At 38.9% G+C, this 25,026-nt stretch overlaps 1 protein-coding gene and 1 non-coding gene across 3 annotated transcripts in view; both read left to right on the top strand.

The window, feature by feature from the left end:
- The window catches only part of Rragd (Ras related GTP binding D), a 43,957-nt gene extending 19,435 nt beyond the window's left edge, over positions 1-24,522 (top strand). For both annotated transcript variants that reach the window (XM_048809211.1, XM_015499338.2), the window contains exons 2-7: positions 5,064-5,359; positions 11,473-11,672; positions 12,694-12,808; positions 13,932-14,074; positions 18,504-18,652; positions 24,165-24,522. In XM_048809211.1, coding sequence (XP_048665168.1) covers positions 5,064-5,359; positions 11,473-11,672; positions 12,694-12,808; positions 13,932-14,074; positions 18,504-18,652; positions 24,165-24,316 — 1,055 coding nt within the window. In that variant the 3' untranslated portion in view covers positions 24,317-24,522. The remainder of the gene's footprint in view (positions 1-5,063; positions 5,360-11,472; positions 11,673-12,693; positions 12,809-13,931; positions 14,075-18,503; positions 18,653-24,164) is intronic.
- On the top strand, positions 23,746-23,820 carry Trnaa-cgc. Its single transcript has one exon. It is a non-coding gene; the product is annotated as a tRNA-Ala (tRNA).
- Positions 24,523-25,026: the final 504 nt, after the last annotated feature.

The raw sequence follows: 25,026 nt of genomic DNA, 5'->3' as shown, positions 1-25,026 counted from the left end.
AGGCAAGGCACTGCACTTGAGTGATCCCTCAACGGACCTCAAGGAAAGCATGTCCTATTGCATGCGGGTTTGACGTCCACGCCCCGCCCTACGAAAAAAGGCGTTGGCTGATATGGGATCAGGTCTGGGGAAGGCGCCTCCTTGGGACTGAACCATACATTGCAGCCACTTCTGCACAGTGGGATAGGACCTCTACTTTCGCCTGCATTGTTATATAAAATAGAAGGGGGAACTGTGGTAAGCCATTCTTATAGACCGTGGCCGCCATTAGAAGATGGCGCCGGCTTCCACTGTGGCCTGTGACAAACAACTCCTAATATGGAGAATTGGCACGCAATCCCTTCCCATCCTATGAGAAAGGTCCACGTGGCAGCTTAAGATTGGTATGCGGGAGGCTTTATTAGGCTGTGCTTGGGCGCTCGGCGGGGGGTCACTAGAAGATGATACATGAATCAAGGCCTGAATAAACTGCTGAAAGAAGAATCCTGTGTCGTGTTTTCCCTTGCTGGCGAGGGGTCGCGACAGCAAGGTCTTTCCATCTTCTGAGGTTTTCTTTAATTTCTTTTTTTCAATGTTTTATAGTTTTCATTGTAGAGGTCTCTTATCTCCTTGGTTAGATTTATTGCTAGGTTTTTCTTTTTCTTTTTTCTGAGACTACTGTGAATGAAATTGTTTTCCTAATTTCTTTCTCAGCAGGTTTATTGTTGGTGTATAGGAAAGTTATTGATTTTGTAACTTACTACTTTGCCAAATTTGTATATTAAGTCTAGCAGTCCTTCAGTGGAATTTTTTGGATCTTCTAGGTATAGGATCATATCACCCGCAAACCTTGATAATTTGGCTTACTCCTCTCTTATTTTTGTCTTTTTTAATTTCCTTCTCTTGCCTAATTGCTCTGACTAGAATTTCTAGCATTAAATAGGAACGGTGAGAGTGAGCAATCTTGTCTTGTCCCAGATTTTAAAGGAAATGCTTTCTGTTTTCCCCATTTACTATGTATACTTTTTCTATTATCCTTAGGGATTTAATTTGGGAAGAGAAGATATCTTTCTGGTATCAGGGATTGAACCCAGGTACATTTAACCATTGAACCACATCCCTAGCCTTTTTTATATATTATATTGAGACAGGGTCTTGCTAAGTTGCCTAGGGCCTCACTAAGATACTGAGGCTGGCTTTGAACTTGCCTCAGCCTCCAGAGCCACTGGGATTATAGGAGTGTGCCACTGTGCCCAGCATCAGAAAAGAAGATATCTTTAAACTTTTAATCTTTAAACTTGAAGTCCTATTTTTTTTTCAATTCATGATCCGCTTTTGCTGAGATAGACTTGTATTAGTGATACTGTATCATATAATCCATGTTGAAGAAGAAAGTTGGTGACATTTTAGATGGTGTAAGTCATGTAATATTGTATAAGTAATGTGAACTTAATATTATATCAGTATGATATGATCCTATAAATCATCAGCAATTTGTTGGATAAGTTGAACTGAAAAGGAGTGTGTGGTAAGGTGGGAGCGAGATGTAGCTTATTGTGGAATGTGTTAGCTTTTTGTCTCTGTGATCAAAATACCCAAGAACAACTTAGAGAAGGAAAAGGTTATTCTGGCTCATGGTTTCAGAGATTTAGTAGGTGGTGGGTCAATTCCATTGCTCTGGACTGAAGGTGAGGCAGAATATCATGGCAGAGGGCTTGGTAGAGAGCGCTGCTCCATTCATGGCAACCAGGAGACCATGGCACATTGCAGCAGGTAAGATGCACCCTTCAAGGCACAGCCCCAGTGACCCAAGTCTAGCTACCTCCCACCTGCCTATAGTTCCCACTCAGTTAGTCCGTCTGATTAGGTCCAGTCATTTCACCTCTGAATATTTCTGCATTAACACAAAAGCTGTTGGGGAATCACCTCATCTCCACACCAGGACATGGAGTCCCATTTATGCGTATCTCATCTCCTTTTTCTTTATTTAATCATTGTTTTATCTGAAATTCGTGTGTTTACCTATGCCTATTGCAAATGTAAATGTCAAAATATCATATATAATAAATGAAATTTACAAAGATATTGTCAATTATTAACATGTGCTTTAGGTAACTGCAGGGTTTTGGGGTGAGGAGCACTATTAGTTACAACAGAGAAATAAAAGATTACTTTCCAGTCTCTCTTGGATTATGGTTAGACTGAGACCAGGAACAGAGAAAGACATAGGTATAATACAGAAGGAAACCAAAAAGAAATTTAGAAAAATAATTTAATGCAGATTTATCTCTATATTTGTTTATATTCTTTTAAAAAGATGTTTGTTTCTTTACTTCATCTTTAAGTTTAATTCATCTTTAATGAGGGCTCTTTTATGTATTTATGTTTTTGATCTTTCATGAAGCTTTTTTTAAAAAATTGAGTTATATTTCACATAGTATACATAATATTTGTCTTCTTAAAGTTTATCATTCAGTGGTTTTTAGTATATTCACGAATATGCAATCATCACCACTACCTAATTCCAGAACATATTCTTCCTCCAAAGAAACCACATACCAATTAATGTTTACTGTCCATTTTTGTTTCTCTGTAGTCTCTGGCAATCACCGATCTCTTTGTCTCTGGATTTGTCTATTCTAGGCATTTCATATAAGGAATCATACAATATGAAACCTTTTGTGTCTTGCTTCTTTTATATAGTGTAGTGTTTTCAGTGTTCATCCACATTTTAGCATGAATCAGTACTTCATTCCTTTCATATGGCTCGGTAATAGTCCATAGTATGGATATACCACATTCTATTTAACCCATTTGAGAGTTGATGGGCATTGGTTTGTTTCTATTTTTTGGTTATTATAAGTTTATGTACAGTTTTTACTGGTACATATGTTTTCTTTCTTTCTTTTTTTTTTTTTTGGTGTATTTTTTTCTTCTTCTTTTTGGTGGTGCTGAGGATCGAACCCAGCGCCTTGTGCATGCAAGGCAAGCACTCTACCCCAGCTCTTGGTGTATTTCTAGGAGTAGACTTGCTGGGTCATATGGTAGCTCCATATTTAAACTTGAGAGGAACTGCCAAATTGTTTTTCAAAATGTAACATTTTGCATTTTACCAGCCTGTGTGAAAGTCCCAATTCTCTACATCCTTATTAACACTTGTTACTATCTGTCTTTTTAAAATTCTGGCAACCCTAGTGTGTGTGAAGTGGCATCTCATTGTGGTTTTGGATTTTACTTCTCTTATGGCTAATGATGTGTGAAGCATCTTTTTTGGAGAAATGTCTATTTAGATCTTTGCCCATTTTTTCTTGGGTTGTCTTTGCATTAAATTGTAAGAGTTGTTAATTTAGTCTGGATACTAGACCTTATCACATATATGACTTGCAAATGTTTTCTTCCATTACATTGGTTCTTTTTACTTTCTTTTTAAATTTTTGATGAAGCCCAGTTTCCTCCCCCTGCCCCTTTGTGGGTTGCTTGTGCTTTTTGTGTCATAGTTAAAAAAACCATTGGGAAAAGGATCTAAATGGTTCTAAACTATTGCCTGATCTAAGGTCACCAAGATTTACACCAGTATTTCCTTCTAACCGTTTATAGTTTTAGCTCTTCATTTTAGGCATTTAGTCCATTTTGAGTTAATTTTTGTATATGGTGTGAGGTAAGGATCCAACTTCATTCTTTTATATGTGTAAAACCTTTGGCCCTTTGCTGAGTCTTACTTTTAGTAATTATTTTAGGTCTTTGATCTCATTTAATTACCATAACAATCTTGTGAGATATTTATTCCCATTATCAACTTGTCTTATTTTGAAACAGAGTCTTAAAAGCTAAATATCTTTTCCAAGGTCTGCTAGCTCAAGCCCCAAGTTTTGCCTTCAGAGCCCTACCATTTAACCACTAGGCTACACTTCCTTTTCTTTAGGAAATGTACATGCTTTTGGTCAAACATGAAGGCTGCTTAGAAATTAAGTGGCTCTGGAGGACTAAAGAACATTGTGGAACCAACACTATATGTTTCAAACACAAAGAAAAGAAAACCCCTTTGGGTTTTAAACTTTTATACCAATTCCTACTTTTATTCAGTAAACTTACTCCCTCTAGGATTCTTGGTAGAGAATTTTAGGATTGGATTCTTATTACCAAGGGCTGTAGTAGTGCTGACCTGAGAGCTTTCTGGATGACAACCATGTTCTGTATCCATGTTGTTCATTGTGTTAGCCACTCCCCAGATGTGGCTATTGAGCACTTGTAGGGGTAGTGAAACGGGAACTAAATTTCTTTTTACTGTGGTAAAATACACATAATATAACATTTCTCATTTTATATTTCCCCATCCGAAAATCTGTACTCAGTACTCCTCATTCCTTTCCCTCCCTGGCTCCATAATCCACCATTCTATTTTCTGAGTCTATGAACTTGGCTACTATAGGTACCAAGTACTTTCTATGACTCTAGGTCATACAAAGAGGATCCAGATTTCTAATTTTATTTCATTTTGTTAATTTAAATTTGAATAGCTCTGTATGGTTAATAGCTACTTACTGTTGGCCTAGAGCCAGGGTAGGCCTGGGAGAAGACCGCCTCTCACAAAATTGACACCTGCTATTTGACATAGTCTGAATCTGAGGCATTCAGTCCATGTCCATATTCCAGGACTTTGTGGCTGAGAGCGGAACCAAAGAGGTGAAGATCAAATAAACAAGCATCCCTCTAGTGCATAGAGACTCTGATGATGTCGCACAGAAGGATATTACTCCAGAATGCTAAGACCTGAGTTCTCTCCATGGACAGTCTGCTCTGGGGACTCTCTGCTCTTCATATTCCAGAGTACCTGCTTGGGATGTGAAATTATACATAAAGGTGTCTGCCCCTCTGGGAATGGCCTGAGGTGGGGAGAGGGCATCTTTCAGTGTTCTGCACTTGCAGGAACTGCCCCCTTCACAAGTTGGGTGGTGTAGTTAGGACTGTGTTTGGAAGGACAGCATCTTCTGTCAGTCATGAATCGCAGGAGGCGGAAGTGAAACTCCTCTAATTAACCACTGTGAAAGCGACTCACTCTCATTCTTGTTTTGTGGTTTCTGCAGTGCTGGACTTCAGCGATCCCTTCAGCACTGAGGTGAAGCCGAGAATCCTGCTCATGGGCCTGAGGAGAAGCGGCAAGTCGTCTATTCAGAAAGTTGTCTTTCACAAAATGTCACCCAACGAAACGCTGTTCCTGGAGAGTACTAACAAGATATGCCGGGAAGATGTTTCCAACAGTTCCTTTGTCAATTTTCAGATTTGGGACTTCCCAGGACAGATTGACTTTTTTGACCCCACCTTTGACTATGAGATGATCTTCAGAGGAACGGGAGCACTGATATTTGTCATCGACTCTCAGGTACAGCTCAATGCCTCTGGCATGATGGCCCTGAAGCCCTGCAGCCCCCACATCTCCCCACATTCATTTTTGATGGCTTCAGTTTGGTTTTTGAAATCCAGAGTAGGCCTTTCTACCTAACCAGTCTTTCTTAGTCATGGCCTTCAGATTTTGCAAAGGAGAAAAGGCTCCCTTCTTCCAGCCTGACAAACAACCGCCAACCCACCTTTAGAGGCCAAGGACCCCAAATATGTGTCACGCTCCCTAGGATCCCCTTGGCAGACATCTGTAAAAGATCACAGGTTCTGTACACCAAAAATCTATATAAGTGTATATTTAAATGTACATCATGTCCTGCGAAGGTAAAGTTTTAAGTGAACATTTTTCTTCTGAATCAAATTTTAATTATCACTAACACACAATTATGACATAATAACTGTCATATTTTAATAGATAACTATTAAAAAGTAAAATTTGAGATAAATATCTTTTCTAAGATGGACATTTTGATGTTTTTCCACTTAATTTATATATCCATGCTAGAATAAGCTGGGGTTGGATCAATTGGGTTTGTATAGATATTCAAACTTTCTTCACATGAATAAGTAGCAGATACAGGGTGAGTTTTATCATAGCATTTTTGTCCACTTATTTTCAATCCTTCCAAGTTATATCCCCTACATCACCCAGTTTTGGGTTGAAAAGTAGTTTACCAACAGACAGCCCGATTAGGTTCTCCTTCAACCTTCTTGGAAGCAAAGAAGAAGGAACCTCTGTGGACTGGTGAAGGGCTCTATTCTCCAGCTATTAGTGAGATTCACATGAGCCTTCCAAACTGGCTGTTTGACACCTGGGTTTCTATACCCTGGGGTTTTTCTCCTCTAATGTCTGTAAATGGGAGGAGGGAAAAGGAAACAGACCTGGTGCTTTTCTGGCAGATCGGTTTTAGGGAGGGTGCCTGTTTTGGGGTTTGGGTATTGATGCCTTGCAAACACTTTTTCACAGTGTCTGCGGCTTGAGGCCCAGACCACAGGCTCTCCCATAGACTGACGGTTTTACAGCTGTTGGGGAGTAAAAGGCAACAGATCCTCTAGGTGTGTGCTAAATCATCTATGAAGTTCAGGTATTTCCCTTTTTCCCTGACATTTCTCTGAAATTGCATACCTACCATCACGTTAGGCAGCTGTTGGTGTGATCACCTGGTCTTCCAGAAGCCCAGGGGTGTTAGGGAGTATTGCAGGGTGCCCAGCACCCCACCAGGGTAGGTTCCTGTCAGGAGGTGTGAGCCGCCTAAAAAATAAAATGTCTGAAATAATTAGTAAGAAATAGAGACAGAACCAGAAATTAGATATAAAAAGCAGAGCGCCTGATAGGTCTTCCAGTCCTGATAGGAGCTGGAACTGAACAACTGGAAAAGGGCCCCAATTCTTGGTATGGCAGGGGTCTTGCAGTAAACAGGTTGATTGGCATTTTGGCAAGCCACACCCATCCCTGAGAGGCTGTCTGGCTCCAGCGGGTCACCCCATCTCCGAAACTGCTGAACTTGTGCCGGGGCTGGATAGGAAGCCACATGAACCAGGCATTTTCAGACCAGCAGGGTTAGTGCTGGGAGTTCCCTATACCAGGCTTTCCTGCCTGATGGCTTCAATATCGTTTTAGTTCATGCATAGTTCACATGGATCATGGATGGCTTCCCTCAAGAGAGGAAGGGGTTATAGAGACTGTTGGTTATCATGGTTCTAAGACCACACTTGGAAAACCATTTTCTGAGAAACTGCTCATGCCTGAAAGGATCAGGAACTAGGTGCCTATTTATATAATATAATAATGAAATTTTCAACAGCCTTTCAGTTCCAAGAGGCCACACTGTACTTGTGCAGCTGTTTTTTAGGGTGGAAGTATGGAGGGGGGAAACTGGAAATCCAATGCCTGATCTATGGACAGCAGTTCACCCTCCCATTGTCCCACCCAGAAATGCTGGTATTGTGTGTGCTTGTAGACACCTGAATCATATTTAGGGCCTGCTGTCAGCAGCTGCTTTCCTGGCTGTCCCACTTGTACTGACCTGTTTTCTGGCCCATCTGTGGCCTTGGCAGTATCCTCTGCCTTCCTGTCTCAGACCTGCCTGGACCCCAAGGGAATGGATAGAGCGTGTGCACAGTGCCTGGGAGTGTGGCTCCAAGGTGTGGGGATGTCATCTCTTCTAAGCTCCCTTTTCCCCTTGGGTTGCCCAATCCTGTGCCTGTACTTGTTGAATTAGGTAGCTGTAGTACTAGTCCTGGCCATAGTAAGTAGATTCCAACTAGATGACTCATTTCGAGACACAATGACTTAGTAAAAACTTACTTAAATACTATATTGTGCTAATATAGCATTTTGCATTTATGGAATTCAAATTTCCAATGCAAATCTATCTTAAGTATTTATTATATGACTGTAATTTGGCTAAAAAGTACACTTTTTAATTTTAGATCTCAACTGTATTTGGTTTTAATGTTACCTGAACATGAAAAGCAGACCTTCTGTTTGGCTTATTTTAGTTTTAAGGTTTTTGTTTTGTTTGTTGTAGGTCAGAGAAAGGTATAAATAAGAATTCTTGAATTCATCTTTTACAGTTACACTTTAAAAATGACCAGGGTGTCTGGGGGCATAGCTCAGTGGTAAAATACTTGATGAAGATGCTTGAGACCTTGGGTTCAATCCCCAGCACTGAAAAAGAAGAAGTAGGAAAACTCTGTTGAGTGCTATCATTTACTAAAAATGAAGAATAATCTAAAAACCAGAGTCAGAGCCTATATACTACTTTTTCATGTTTGTAGGAATCTTCATGATTATGAGCTTTAGGGAAATCAGATTTTAGGGAAGTGGCTCTCGACAGCACTTGGATGTCCTTTCCATTATTTCTAAGCAGCATTCTTTTGGTCTGACACCTCATGTTTTTATTTTTTTGACTGTGAATTCTCACAATCACAGGATTTCCAGATAAATATATCCCCAAGGAGAAATTAAGTCCTCACAGAATGTTGTGAAATAAAAACGAATGAAAGCAAGAGTGATTTCCCACAAGCTCAGTGTAACTCTTCCATCCCCAGAAGAGACCACAGAATGTCCCTCTCTTCCTGAAGTCTTTGGATTCCAAAGAATTTCCACTTGACCCTGTTGGTGGTGATTGTGACCTACCTGCCTGTAATCCTAGATTTAATTGCAGAGTAGAAACTAGACAGTATGTTTTACCTTATTTTTAAAATTTTGTCATAGGAAACAATAACAGTGGGAAAAATCATTTGCAATCCTCTGTTCTAATAAATGGAGAATTTTCTTCTTTCTAATGTCAATTTTAGTCTTTTTTTTTTTTTTCCTTCAAAGCTGGGAATTGAACCCATGCTAAGCACGCACTCTACCACTGAGCTATACTCCCAGTTCCTCGTTTTTGGCCCTTGAGGCTCTGTGCTGTGCCGCAGTCTGGCTGGGCACAATCAGAAGAATGCCGCAGTCTGGCTGGGCACAATCAGAAGCCACTTGTCAAAAGAAACTAACTTTATTTTTAGAACCACACACGCCAAACAAAACAGCCTCTCAGGAAAAGTCCTCAGAGCCTCAACTGCCACCACCGGCTTTCCACAAGCCTCTCTCTCCCACACAAGCTTCTCCCCCCCTCCCCCAATCCTCCTGCTCTTGAGGCCGATTGGCTGGGTCACGTGGGCGGAGCCAAAAAAGTCCCCCAATGAGCAGCTCCGTGGTCTGAAAGGGCAGGGAAACAGCCCAATGAGCATCACTGCAGAGGAGCCAATCAGCTAGATGTTGCTGGGGCCGCTGTGAGCCAATCATCAGCCGGCAGCTGGAAGTTTGCTGGGGCCCCTTCGGCTGTGGCTCTCAACAGTGCTGTTTTACCAGTTAGCTGGAAATGAGACCATATTATAGGCTTGGCAAGGAGTTTAGACTGGTGGTTTCTAATATTTTGAGATATGATCCTCTCTAGACGTTGGGTTACTTTGCTTATAGACCTGTTCCCTTAACTTCCTGTTCAGTTAAAGATGAAAGCAATAATACTCTTTTGTGTATTAATATACATGCAATATCATGCACTCGTTTTAAGCACATAATTTAACGGTATATGTCATGTAATCACCTTATATCCAAGACTGTGTATTTCTATACCCACAAAGGTCCCCTTGGGCCCTTTCACAGACCATCCCTGTAATGTCCAGACTCAGTCAAGCACTGAAATGCTTTTTGTCACTGGTGATTAGTTGCTTTTTCTAGAATTTCAACCATTGGAGCTGTACAGTAGTAATGGTAGTTTTTATTTAATGCTTAATCTGCTGGCCCAGTGTCTGCTATTTGCCTTTCATTTTGAATAATTCTTCAGAGGGTATGTGTTCTTTTCTTCATAGTACCTTATTAGTATATTTAATATTTTGATTTACCTAGAGACTAGGGCTGCATTTTTATTGATTTAGTTTGGAGAACAGAAGAATGCCCAAAACATCCTGTTAAATTGGCTTTCTGTATTTTCCAGATTTGAAGTCATAATGGGGGGGATGAGCGTGGTTGTGAAAAGTCCTTTAAGTTCCTTTTTTTGCAATAAAAACAAGACCGGTCCACACCCTTCAAACTGGCAGTAACTCAGCTTCTGACAACACCAGGTGTTTGCAAGGGTCTGGCACCATCACACACTGCCTGGTCACGTTCAGGGTGCTGTGACCTGCCGAATCAGCCTGCAGGGTAGTGTGTGTTCGCATTACCACTGTGCTAACCACTGAGAAACATTTGGAATGTCCATCAACAGGCAAGTGTGGGATAAATTGTAGACCACCCATTACATGAAATGTCACAGAGTCCTTAAAAGGAAGAGTTATGTGCTAGAGTTAATGCACTTAACAGAGATGAAAGCTCCTGGATGTAATGTTGAATGAAAAAGGCATACATACAACTTGATAGTTCTATAAATTTTTTTGTTCATTGTTTTGTGGCACTGGGGATTGAACTCGGGTGCTCTATCATTGAGCTACATCCCCAAATCTTTTTTTTTATTTTTATTTTGAGATAAGGTCTTGCAAAGTTACTGAGGCTTGTCTGAAACTTGTGATCCTCCTGCCTCAACCTCCTGAGCCACTAGGATCACAGGTATGCACCACCTTGCCCAGCCACTTCAGTAAACCTTTAAACAATGTAAATGAATGCTGTCTGTTGTTTGGGGATGCAGATGTGTATGGTGTAAAGAGATGAGTGAAAATAAACACTGAACTTGCGGTAGTAGTTGCCTTGAGTGGCTGGGTAGTGAGCTATGTTGGGAGAATGGGGAGAAATACACAGGGTTTTGGTGTTAATGCTTTGTTTTTTAAATAGTGATCGATACACAGGTATTTATTACATTGTCATAATAGAGAAAAAAATAGATCGCGCTGTTTGGAGCAATTACTCCACATTGGGGGTCCGAAAGCTTTCTGTAAGGTAATATAGCTGAGGCTTGGTATACTATATATACCATATATATACTATATATACTTGCTATATTCAGATGGTAATATAGCTGAGGCTTTGCATACTGTACTGTCTCTGAGGAGCTTCCACAGAGGAAAGCGACTCAACTCTGCCTAGTGTCATGAAAGCAACCTCAGACTGCATGCAGACAAATTAGATGGCTGTTCCAATGTAAGTTCCTTATAAAAACCAGGTGGGACCCTGAAGACAAGGTGGGGCCTGTGGCCCAGGGTATGCTGACTTCTCTCATCCAGTGTTTCTAAAATTGTTCTCTGAGCCCATTCCCCATTCTCCTAGTGATCCCTGTTGTGTCTCCATCTCTAATGGTTCCTCATGGTTCACCAAGAGACTTGGAAGGTGGGGAGGACAGTATTGCAGGGAAGGACTGAGGTGGTGTGAGGTCATTTCTCTTTCTGAAACTACAACTCGGATATTTTGTGATCATCAGCCTAGGTTACAGCTGCCTAAATCAGCTGCATTTTGTTAGCCTTCTCTTCTGTTTGTTAACACAACTTAGGTTTTCAAGCTTAGATTCCACGAGACCAGGTTCTAAGGGGAGTCTTTGCAAGACATTCTGAAGGACAGTAGCCACGTGGTAGGCTCGGGAGGGTGGAGCAGCCTCCTCTCACAGGCGTTGCCTTTGTTCCCAGGATGACTACATGGAAGCCCTGGCCAGGCTCCACCTCACGGTGACCAGGGCCTACAAGGTGAACACCGACATCAACTTCGAGGTGTTTATTCATAAAGTGGATGGTCTGTCAGATGACCACAAAATTGAAACTCAAAGAGATATTCACCAGAGGGCAAACGATGACCTTGCAGATGCTGGATTAGAAAAAATCCACCTCAGGTGAGAACAGAAATCCCTCAGGGGTCCTAGTCAAGGATGGGAAAAAGCAGGTTTGGGCTCCACATTCACCATGATTGGCTTGGAACAGGCTGTAAATTTACCTTCTTTACCTGTTTTGTGCTATAGACACTGAAATAGGATTTAGGAAAGACAAGTTTTGCACATGCTAATTATTATTATTATTATTTTTTTTTTACCCCATTACTGGAGATTGAACCCAGGGGTGCTTAATCACTGAGCCACATCCCAGCCCTTTGTTTATTTTTTATTTTGAGATAGGGTCTCACTAAATTGCTGAAGCTGGCTCTGAACTTGTGGTTCTCCAGCCTCAGCCTCCCAAGTTACTGGAACTATAGGCGTGCCCGTCTTGCACATGCTAATTCTAATCCTTAGGGAAAGTAGTGTTTTGTTTTAACACATGGTCAAAGCTAAGCTTCTTCCCTCAGGTGAAAGAACATATAACAAAACCTGCGAATCTAATTCAGGAAGTTAATTGATGCTAAATTTTACAGTTCTTGATAAATATGATAGTATCTATAAACATAAATAAAGGAGTAGTCTAAAAATAGTTTATCTAGAAATACCTAGAGGAAAACAACTTCTTCATTCTTTGGTGGTGTAGTACACAATTCATTTTGCAAATTGGAGAATAAAAAAAGTTATATGATTCATTGTCAATAATTTAAGTTACTAGGCTAGACATTGAGAGGCTTGCATAAAGACTATCAGGTGCAGATTCTCTTGCAGAATGCATGGAACCTGGCAAAGGCAAATAAGGATGCATTTTTAAGCTTGCCAGTCAGCAGAATAGAACAGGTACAGTTCTGGCACTTGGGAAGGTGATGTGGAATGGCTTATTAAGACATACTCGTTTTTTACCAAGGTTACTGTGAATTCTGAAGGGAGTAGTTTTGTGTGTTAGGATTGTAGATACAGAAGGGAGACTATTGGTGTTATACCATAGCTTAAGCAAACTATCCTTCAAAGAGAAATATGGATGAAATATTGTTTTCTCTTTCAGCTTTTATCTGACCAGCATATATGATCATTCAATATTTGAAGCTTTTAGCAAAGTGGTTCAGAAACTGATTCCACAGCTCCCAACTCTGGAGAATTTGCTAAACATCTTTATCTCAGTAAGTAAATAATTTACTCCTGTTATAGTCATTTGAGGAATTTGAGAGGAACATTGCAAAAGTGAAAAGGGTCTTACTTCTGTTTGCTCTTACATCATTTCAAGATCATTTAATTATGATTTTTGAAGATTACTCCTTGATATTGTTCAGTTTTGGAGTTTAACTCCCAAAACGAAAATGTGTTACTTCACTGGCATTAAGTAGAGTGTTTATTCAAGTTGAGGGCATTCATCATCGTTAATAGAACCCTACCAGAGATAGAGAGCATAAGGCTTGCTGCATTAGTCAGGTTTCTCTAGAAAAACAGAGTCAACAGGAAGTATAATTATAAAAGTGGGACTTATTAGGTTGACTAGTGGGATCAGAAGCTGGATAGTCCACAATGGCCGACTGCAAGCTAGAGAGCTGGAAGAACCAGTAGCTGCACAGTCCAAGAGGCTGGAACCCCAGAACAAGAGGGATCAACGGCTTCTGGAGAATCTGCTTTGGAATAGTGAAGAAGTGAGAGTTCAATCCTCAAGACGATTGCAGCAGCAATCAAGAACCCTTACAAGAGGAATCCAGCTTGCATATGCCATCTGCTTCTTTGTTCTTTCAATTTTTTATTTCATCCAAGTCGTCCTATTGGTTGGTGCTGCCCATGCTTAGGGAGGGTCTCCATTTTAGTTGGCTTTCCCACATGCCAGTCATTCCTAGATACACCCTCATTGATACACCATAATCCTCTTGATCCTTGGCATTTCATTGAATTGTCAATCAAGTTGACAATTCAAATTAACCATTACACTTGCTTTTGGTGATGACTCCTTCTTGAATAACTTTTTATTTGTTTAACACTGTATGAATTATGTGCCAAAAGAGTCCTAAGAGTTAGGAAATAGTGCCCAATTTGTTTAGCTACAATAAATAATTTGCAGTAACCCTCCTTTTCATCTCTTCTGTAAGTCCATTATAAAGCTTAAGATAATAAGTTTAAGTTGTAATGCAGTGGTGCAACTTAAATTATTTGTAGCTTAATTTTTGCTCATTTATATTTTATGTTGGGGCTGGCCTATAATTTTATGTAATCTGTACACAGTTTGAAGTCAGCTATCACTTTAAGGCAGCATCTTTTTTGTTTCAGAATTCTGGAATTGAAAAGGCGTTTCTATTTGATGTGGTCAGTAAAATTTACATTGCAACTGATAGTACTCCAGTGGATATGCAAACCTATGAGCTCTGCTGTGATATGATAGATGTGGTTATTGACATCTCTTGTATTTATGGGTAAGTAAAACATTCATAAATGGCAATTAAGCCATCTTTCCCTTTCATAACTTCTTAGACACTTTGCATTTATCTATTTGACTTTAATACTTTTGTTTTAAATGACCAAGGTCTGTAAATAGACCACTTAGCATGCAATGATAATAACAAACAACTATTGAGCAAATGCCTGGCATTATGCTAATAACTTTATTGCATGCATCATATAGTTTAATTCTCAACTATTCCATGAGACAGGAATTACTTATTATACCCATTTTACAGATGAGGAAACTAAAGTTTACAGTGGTTAAGTTTCTAATTGATGCTCCCATTGTCAATAAGGAACAGAAATAGAATTTGAACTCAAGTCTAAATGATTCCTGATCCTCTGCTGAAAAATCTGTCAATATCTGTGGATATAAGTTAATCCTTAAACTCTGAAGAGATATGTCATTAACATTTCTATTAATCCTCTTTGTTACAGAAAATAACTGCTGAGTTTTTTTAAAATACACTTTTGATTTTCTGTGGCCAGCAAAGAATTATAAAACTAAGCAAATGACATTATCTGCTTATTATTAGTAGTTGTATGGTCTTGTGTTCTTAGAAATGTTTTATACACTTAAAATAATATCAAATAAACAGTGAGCCAGGTGCAGTGGTGCGTTCCTATAATCCTAGTGTCTCGGGAGGCTGAGGCAGGAGAATACCAAGTTCAAGGCCAGCTTCAGCAACTTCAGCAAGGCCCTAAGCAATTTAGTGAGACCCAGCCTCAAAATAAAAATTTAAAAAAAGGACTGGGGATGTGGCTCCATGGTAAAGTATCCCAGGGTTCATTCCCCAGTGCCCAATAATTAAATAAATAGAAAAAGAGTGGGGAAGATTTATTGTATTATCAGAGATAGAAACAGTTCTGAATTAATTATACATTTGCCAAACAAGTCTTGTATAGATTGAGTGTGAACTAGCTGTTTCTTAGGATATTAGGATGTTGCTGTGGATACTGGACCTTAGGTTGTCGTCCTGTCGTGGACAAGCTGAACCTCTGGTCCATCTTCCTCTGCACTCATTGCCTGTGACCTGCCTCTCTTGGTACTCTGCCTCCTCTGTCAACTTCTGTGAGAGTGTCAATCTGTTTCTGTCTTCCACTGCCTAAGACTCCTCTGCTCACTCAGTTCAGATTCCCTTGACTGTCACCCCCCAACTCCTGCACACACAAACACACAACACAGTCCCTTCCTGATGGATGGGGTAAGCCATACCTCGTAAGATTGTGGTGAAGGTGGAACCATTAGGCTCACAATGTGCCTTGACCTGGTGGTAGTTCCTGGATAAACTGTAGCTGCCATAATTTATTACTGCTGTTATTATTAAATGCTTTAAAAATAGACCCTATTTCCCAAAATTACTAGCTTGAAGTATCCTATTATTTTTAAGCCATAAGTGGATGACCTTGAAAGAGCCATGGAGCTGAATGAACCCTGATTATGGTCTAGATTGCTGTAGTAATCAAGTACAATGAACAACACAATTAATCTGGCACATATTTAATGACATGTATGATCATTATTGTGCCATATGGTAATTAGACGTAAGTGGTAAGTTGTTTGTGTAAATGCTGTTAATCAGAGTTACTTTTACCCAGCTAAAACAAACAGGGTGAGGGAGGAGGCTAGCAGGAGGAAGCTGGGCTTTACCATCAGATTTTTTTCTGTGGTGGAGTGCAATGTTCCTGAGAACCACAGGATTCAGGAAGAACCAGTCTGGGTCACAAATGATTTGTGGGCACTGGGGTTTCTTTGCTGGAGCAGTGAGCCTGCCCAGTTTACCAGCAGGGGGCCGGGTGGGGATGTTTGTGGAGACTGTGCCCTGCCCCCTTAGATAGTCTAGGAAGGAAGTAGCCCTGTAACTGGAGGACTTGATCCTCTTTCCCAGCTGCCCAGTGCAAAGGACCGGTGTTGAAGGTGGTGCCTCAAGAATCTCAGCTCAGGTTCTGCTCAGAGCTCTACACACACACACACACACACACACACACACTCTCTCTCTCTCTCTCTCTTTAAAATAAGTTCCATTTGTTATGTGTATTCATTGCTTGTAGATGAAAACTTGTAGAACTTAGTTGTAGTTGCAAAACTTCACCAATTTCTACTTGTAATTTTATGGATATTTTTTGGTTGTGTTTGTTTGTTTTGTGGTACTGGGTTGAATTCAGGGGTGCTCTGCCACTGAGTTATATTCCCAGCACTTTTAATTTTTTTTATTTTGAGACAGGGTCTCATTAAGTTGCTGAGGCTGGCCTTGAACTTGCAATCCTCTTGCCTCAGCCTCCTGAGTTGCTGGGATTACAGTGTGAGTCACCATGCCTGGCTTTTTTTTTTCCCCCTAATTAGTTTGTTGTTTTCTTCCTTTTTTTCATTGTGAAATTAATATATATTATAGTATGTATACTTTTATGAAAGCATAAAGAATAAAATTAAAATAGCCCATAATCTTACCACCTAGAGACAGTCACTATTTACATTTTTTTTAATATTTATTTTTTAGTTTTCGGTGGACACAACATCTTTATTTGTATGTGGTGCTGAGGATCAAACCCAGCGCCCCACGCATGCCAGGCAGCGAGCTACCGCTTGAGCCACATCCCCAGCCCTATTTACATTTTTTATATATTTTATTATTACTTCTCTGTGTAGTTTTAAGTATAATGAGATCACTTTGTATATATAATTTTATAACCTGTTTTTTTTATTTAACATTATTACCTAAGAATTTTCCTGTGTTTTGTTAAATGCTATTTATTAATAGACAAAATGTTTGTTATCTATATATTCGAATGTTATATTTACTTGAAAATTTTAAATGCAGTTTTCTTCATTGGGTAAAACATTTTAAATGTTTCAGTTTATTGCTCTTAGAGCATTACTTATAAGCAAGAGAAATTCAGTCTCCCAAGTAGCTTAGCTTAGACTTAAAATTTACTTTTAAGTAGTCCTGTAGAGACCAGTTTAAAATACTTTCAAAACAAAAACAAACAAAAAACCCCCTCCATTTCCTTTAAAATACTCTATAATTCAGGCTCATCGTTAAATCAAGCCTTTCATCCTAGCCCCTGTATATTACAAAATTAAAGCATTGGCTTTTGATATGAATCAGATCAGGTCTGAGGTCCTTCCTGGCTCCACCTCTGTCACCAGCTTTGTCCAAGTTGTCTTTCTTTCTCCAGTCTTAGTTTCTTCAGTGTCTAGCTTAGAGGATTTTTCTGGCAGAAATTGGATAATGCATGGTCAGAACTAAGAATGGTGTGTGTCACATAGTAAATGTTTAATAAATGCTAGCTCTTACTGTGAATTTGATAAGATTTAGCACAATTCCAGTTAAGTGAAAATTCTGGTCAGTTATTCATAGATTTGGGAAATAAATATACATCAAAATGTATACAGCTGTAGATAAAAGGAAGGCTATGGGACATGTCCTTTGCCTAAGATGGAAGTATTCACAAATCTTTGATTATACCAGTGTCTTTCGCGGGTTCAGTTTCTGTCATCAAAACCATCTTAATTATAACAGCAGTTAAAATTCTTTGTACATTTTATAGATTCTCAGCTTTATACTGAGAATCATATATGCATATTTATTTACTTAGGGAACTTTGACGTAATTGCTGTCAGTATATAAATGAGGAAATTGTGGCTCAAAGAAGTTAACTAAACTTGTCCAAGTTCACATGATAAATAAGAGCTGGGTATAAACCTAGGTTTATCTGTCTGCAGACTACACCTTTTCTTAAGAAAATAGACCAACATATTAATTTAACTATTTTGAAAAAATTTCAAGCTACAGGAAATCTTATATCCATGTTGGGATTTACCAGTCATTACTAATTTGCCATGTTTACTCTTTCTTTCCTAATACATACTCTTTGTGTGTTTTTGCTGAACCATCTGACAGTAAGTTTCAGACCTTGATTCTTTGATCTTGGCCACTTGAACATGTATCTGTTAAGAACATCGACATTCACTGTAGGACCATGGTTTAAGTAGCAAGTGGAGCAGATTTAGCCTGGCTATATTACTCTTGTTATTTAATACATAAACCCATATTCAGTTTTTACCAAACGTCCCAATTCTGTCTTTTATAGCAGTTTTTCCCCTTGTTCAGGGTTCAGTCCAATATTTGGCTGTCATGTCTCTTTAGACTCTAATTGTTTTTCAGCCTTTCTTGGTCTTTCACCAGATCATGCTTTTGACAGCCTGGCTATTCTACCATGAGAAAATAAGAAGCCCTTGGCTGTGGAGGGGAGAAGAGTTCACTGAGATATTTTGCTGAATGGCACTGCAAGTGTAAATGACATCATTTTCTCTGTGTTAAAGCTGGTCTCTATTACTGGGTTGCAATTTTTAATTCTTTCTTAATGATCAAATACATTTTGATTTCTGTCCCCATTTAGTCTCAAAGAAGATGGAGCAGGAACCCCCTATGACAAGGAATCAACAGCCATTATAAAGCTGAATAATACAACTGTTCTTTATTTAAAAGAGGTGACAAAGTTCCTGGCTCTCGTTTGCTTTGTCAGAGAGGAAAGCTTTGAAAGAAAAGGTAATTTTTAAAATGTGATTTAAAAGAAGCACTTCAATTCATTCTGCCTTCCTTGCTTGTTGAATGTGAGTGAATGATAGCATGCCCTTGAAGCTTCCAGACTTTAGTCACAGGCCCTTTTGGCAGGCAGGCCTCAGGTAGTTCAGAGATGGTGGGGTTTCACTGAACCTGCCTGCCCTCTAGTGGTGTGGCTGTGATTGCAATGAGGTGAAGTAGACATGAGGATTCAGCCAGGGGCCTGAGCATCTCTGAAAGTGAATGGTTGCACGGTTCCCGGGCTGTGTCTGAACCAGGAAAGGACTCCCCAGCTTGTGCTAAGGGTGGAGACTCTCCCTCAGTCTCCCTCTGGAAGGTCTAGGTGACAGTGTGACCATTTAGTCTCTTCATGTAAAGGAGGGAGCAGCAAGACATACAGCATTAAAGCTAGATGGTATATGACTTTTTTTAGCCTAAAAAAAGTATATCTTTGTGATGTTGGAAAGTGGGTTCTAGGGATTGAACTCAGCATGCACCACCACTGAGCTATATGCCAATCCTTTTTTTTTTAATTTTTATTTTTTTATTTCTTACATACATGACAGTAGTGGAGTGCATTGCATTCATAATTATCCATTCACAGCACAATTTTTTATAACTATATATAAAATATGTTCACACTAGATTATGCCATTATTCATAAGCTCTCTTTTTTGCATACAATTCTTAATATACCTTTATACCACCATTTATCATATCTCTGTTTGTATATAAAGTATGATGACACCAAATTCACATCTTCATACTTGTATTTTGTATAATGATGACTGTCTCCTTCCACCATCTAGCTAGTCCCCTTCTCCCTCCCTTTTCCTCCCACCTCTATTCCCTATCTAGAGGTAATTTTCCTGCCATGCTCTCCCTCCCTATCCTACTTTGAGTCACACTCCTTGTATCAAAGAAAATATTGGACATTTTGGCGGGGGGGGGATTGGCTTATTTTTTATTCTTTAAAAAATGATTGCAGTACTGGGGATTGAACTCAGGGGTACTCTACCTCTGAGCTACCTTCCAAGTCCTTTTATTTTTTATTTTGAGATAGGGTCTCATTAAGTTGCCAAGACTGTCCTTGAACTTGGATCCTCCTGCCTGAGCCTCCTAAGTAGCTAGGATTATCTGGTATTACAGCTGTGTGCCAGTGTACCCCACCTTCATAATACTAGATCTTCAAAACACAGTGATAGTATCATGATTCCAAAAAGGGAAAATCCTACTTCAAAATAAAAAAATAAAATGGACCAAGGATGTAGCTCAGTGGTAAAGGGTAGGGGTGTTATGGTGGCTTACAGTGCATATTTGCAAAATGTCCATCAGAAAGATTGTATGGATTTATGCTGCTAAGAGATAATGAGTGTGTTCAGTTTTCTGTGTTCTGATTTTAAGAAGTTTACCATTGAAAACTAGTATATTACTTAAATTTGCATTTTCTTTCTTCTTCCTGAAGCTGTGTATTTTTCCTGTTTACTATGACTGACCAAGTTTCCTTGTTTCTTCCCCCACCAAGAATTTTTAATTAAGTGGTATTCATCCTTAATTAAAAATTCTTGATGGGGGAAGAAACAAGGAAGTGGTATTCATCCTTTAATTTTTGTTTCCTTTATTCTTGCTGAAAGCAAGAACAGATAATATATTATAGTCATGGAATTTTGAAGATAGGACTATATATTATTTTACATATGATTTTACTCAGACCCAGAAAATAAAAGCGACTTTCCCTGGAGCTTCCCCAACCAGTGGGCAGTCAGGGACTTATAGAGGCAGTTTTATGTGTGAACATGTGTTTTTAACCACTGTATGCCTGTTTTGTTGGTTAAAGTTATTTCCCAGATTTATTGGTGGTTGATATTTCACAAAGCTAAGAGAAAGAGAAGTAATGTAAATAGTATGCCTTCTCTTCCAAAACCACATAGGCCAATGGCAGGTTCTAAAGTTTAGGGAGAATTACAGTCCCTACCTGGAGATCTTTTTTTTTGTTGTTTTAAATGTTCAGATAGATTTTATTTTAGTTGTCAATGGACTTTACTATTTATTTATTTATTCATTTATTTATTTGTGTGCAGTGCTAAGAATCGAGCCCAGTACCTCACATGTGCCAGGCAAGAGCTCTACCACTGAGCCACAACCCCAGCCCTCTTGTTTGTTTTGAAATGATTTTAGATTTAACAGAAAAGTTGCAAAAATAGTACATAGTTTTCATATACTCCTTATCCACCTTCCCTCACATCTTACATACTAAAACTGAATTTTCAAAACTAGGAAATTAATGGCAATATAATACTATTAACTCAACTATGGACCTTATTCAAATTTCAACAGTTTTCACACAAATGCTCTTTTCAATCCCAGAATCCCCAACTTGATTTAGTTATTTTTTTCTTCTGATCTTTTCCAGTCTGTGACAGCTTCTTGTTTCTCATGTCCTTGACTTTTCATTATGTAGAATTATCTGCTGATTTTACACAGTGGAGATTATGCACTGTGACAAGAGCACCACACAGAAGTGATGTCTGAGTGCTACTATAAGTGGTTTGGATTGTTGTTATGTCTTGTTAGTAGAATGCTAACCTTGAGCTTGATAGTGTAGCATCTCTCCTGTTTTCTTTTTTTGGTACTGAGGATTGGATGCAGGAGTACTCTACTACTGAGCAATATCCCCAGTCCTTTTTATTTTTAACTTTGAGACAGGGTCATGCTGGCCTTTAACTTGTGATCTTCCTTCCTCTTTCCAAGTTGCTATTGTTTCAGGTGTGTGGCTTCTCCTTAAACTTTTGCCCACTGACTTTAATATCCCTCTATGATTGGGGAACTAGATTTAAGCAGGAGTTTATTACACGGGTCTTCCATAAGTTATTCCTAAACTATGACTGACCAAGTTGCCTTGTTTCTTCCCCCACCAAAAACTTTTAATGAAGTGGTGTTCATCCTTTAATCTTTGTTTCCTTTACTCTTGCTGAAAGCAAAAACAGATAATATATTAGAGTCATGGAATTTTGAAGATAGTGGGATCATTTGACAACAAGCAGATTTTGTAAAAATTTATGAAGCTAAGTGGAAATAAATATGAGTTTTAATGTAATAACTAAGAATATAAGAAAATGGGTACATTTAATGTTTGACCTTTTCATATGTACTTTTTTAGGGTGGCCAGTCCATATCTGTCTTCTTGGGACCAAAGGGATTCCTGGGACAGGAAACCTTCAGTGCTGATACTGGGAAAGTCCCAGGTGAACACAATGAGTTGATCACTCTAGCTACCAGGAGTATCTTTAAAGAGAATTTAGTGCTTGTAATGCATGGGATATTTGGTTTTGTTATTCTTGAGTCCTGTTGGTGCCAATAATCTACACTTGACTTTTTCTCATGTTGGTTTCCTTCTGAGTTTTTATTAATGACCTGGTGATGGCTTTGGTGGAAGAGGTAGGCATCTTGGTAAAGGTTAAAAAGTAAGAAAGTCTGAGCTTTCCTCAGGATGTTAGAATAGAACTTATGGGAGAGGAACTTGGATTTGTTAGTTTTTTTTTTTTTTTGGTTATTTTCTTCGAGTTCCCTGAATGTTTTTAAGGTGCAGCTAAGGTTGGGAACTGCTGAATCTGAGAAGGTGAGACTGTATTAAGTGTGGATGGAGGTGATGGTAGTATTTATGCTGTTCACAACTCTGTTCTTGTATTTTCAACTGCCTTTCCTGATAGGGCAGATCTAGCAAACACTTTTTATGAATGCTTATTTCATTTAAAAACCTCACTTGTGAACCTTTTAAAACTAACACGGCAAGATTACTGTCTCATTTTGAAATGTGTGAAGATGAGTGAGTTAAGATTTCTCAAGATCTACCTATAGGATGTCTCTAAAATCTCCTCAAGTTGATCATTTAATTGTACCCTTTGCTTGAGCCAGATTCCTTGAGCTGAGCTTTCTCTCTGTAAAAGTTTATTTTACATATTAGCAGATAATGTTGAGATTGTTCTCACATTTCCTAGTTAGATTTACACTAAAAAAGAGAATTTCTTTGCTCCTTGTTTATTTTTTATTACTTTCCCCCTGATTATCTCACAGGTCTTTTCTTGAGGAAATCTGCTGTGAATGGGTCATACTGCATTTGTGGGTCATTGTTTCTGCAGCAGCAGCAGCAGCAGGGACCACTACCTAGACTTTCCCTCTAGAAGCTGAGATGGTTGTCCCCCTTGCCCGTGCACTTGCAGTTAGTTGTAATACAGAGTTGAAGAATTTCATCCTTGACTGGAATTCCATTTCTTTCTTTGATGGGGTTCTGGAAGCATCACATGATAGATGGAAATAATTGTTGGGCCAGTAAATTTAAAGATGGCAAATAGAACCAACCACTTTATCTTTGGTATAAATATAATGTTGCTTTCAACGCTTTTACTTTTGAGAATGAAAAATGCTTCCGATTTTGGATTATCTTTTATTCTGCTACATTTTCACACTGCTGACTTATTTATAAAATCATAAACAAGATTCTCTTTTGCTATTTCTCCATTTAAAATTTACTTATCATTGAAAAGCTGAACTTTTGTGTCATTGGTTATTGAGTTCCTGAGCTTGGAGCAGGCATGAGGTGACTAATACCATTTCCAGAATCAGGCACTTTGCTTTCCCTAGGGTTTATGAGAATGGTTTAAATATAATAGATATTCAGTAAAGATTGATTGATTAGGGCTGGGGATATAGCTCAATTGGTAGAGTGCTTGCCTTGCATGTGGAAGGTTATGGGTTCAATCCCAAGCTCCAAAAAAAAAAAAAAAAAAGATTGATAGATACTGTGACTTCGATATCTCAGCTGCACTTCAAATCAGGGTCTGCCTCCATTCAGAGTCAATTTACTAATGCCTTTTGGTATTATTATTTCTTAGTTGTATTAAACTTTAATTCTGAAAGGTTAAAAAAAAAAGTGTGCAGTTAGATGGTTCTTAAAATCTTTTGGGCTGGCACACACCTGTTATCCCAGTGACTTGGGAAGCTGAAACAGGAGGATTGTAAGTTCAAAGACAGTCTCAGTAACTTTGTGAGACGCTATCTCAAAAAACAAAAGAACGGGGTTGGGGATGTAGCTCAGTTGGTAGAGTACTTGCCTCGCATGCACAAGGCCCTGGGTTCAATCCCCAGCACCAAAAAAAAAAAAAAGAGCTAGGGATGTGGCTCAGTGTTTAAGAGCCCTTGGGTTCAATCCCCAGTGCCAAAAAAAGAAAGAAAAGAAAAGAAACTCAAAATACTTTTGGGTCATAGATGCCTTTGAAAATGTGGTATATACAATATACATTGGAACCTTTCCTCAGGAAAAAATTTACCTTCACAAGACTGCCTGCAATTCCCACAGCCCAGCAGCAGACCTCTTGGGGAAATCTGGCTGTGAGGTTATAGCTGCTCCTCTATCACCCTCTACTGGCTTGTCCTGGTCATGGCTGACATGAGATTATTTCTGCATGGCATTTATAAATATTTTTGTTCTCTTCTCCAGGGCTTATTGACTATAATTTTCATTGCTTCCGGAAAGCCATACATGAAGTTTTTGAGGTGAGAATGAAAGTAGTAAAATCTCGAAAGGTTCAAAATCGACTTCAGAAGAAAAAAGGAGCCACCCCTAATGGGACTCCTAGAGTGCTGCTGTAGGTGAGGTTTCAGGAACATCTTTTGAAATCAGACCTTTTTGATGAGGCTGCTGCACCATGTTGTACTAAAGAAAGAGGAAGAAGATTGGTACACATGACACGGATTCATTGTAAAAAAAAAAAAAAGTTCCTGCAACCCTCTTGATTTTCTCTTTTTTAAAAATAAAGTAAGCACTTTGAAGCAAAAACTTGTATATTAACCATGAAGTGAAATCCCCTGTACTTTCATTACACAAATGTAAACTTTTATGGTTGATAGTCAGAAAAATCCCATGTGAGAACTGCCAGGAACTGTACATATGTTGCACTTTTTCACTTTTTTTTTTCCTTAGTGAACTGAACTTTGACTTTTCTAAGATCTTTTCTGTACATGGTATCAAGAACATGCCTACTGAAGTCCTTATCGATATAGCAGAAATTAATCCAAAAATGTTAGCTTGGTAATGACTTTTTGTAATATTTGGGGTCTTTACTACTAATTATTGAGGGAAGTAATTTTTTAATGGAGCTGGAATAGATTGGGGCTGTAAGTTCCAGGAGCAGAACTATTCCCTAATACAGATATAAGCAAGATTTTTGTAGAATAATATTATCACCAAACTTATATAAAAATTTATATCACCATGGCTGGGCTTCCCTACCCAACAGTTTTTGTTGTTGTTGTTGCTTTTGTACCAGGGATTGAATCCAGGGACACTCAACCACTGAGCC

This window comes from Marmota marmota, unplaced genomic scaffold (assembly GCF_001458135.2).
Source record: "Marmota marmota marmota unplaced genomic scaffold, marMar, whole genome shotgun sequence".
In the NCBI taxonomy this organism is placed as follows: domain Eukaryota; kingdom Metazoa; phylum Chordata; class Mammalia; order Rodentia; family Sciuridae; genus Marmota; species Marmota marmota.
This window is presented reverse-complemented; position numbering and strand designations above follow the sequence as displayed.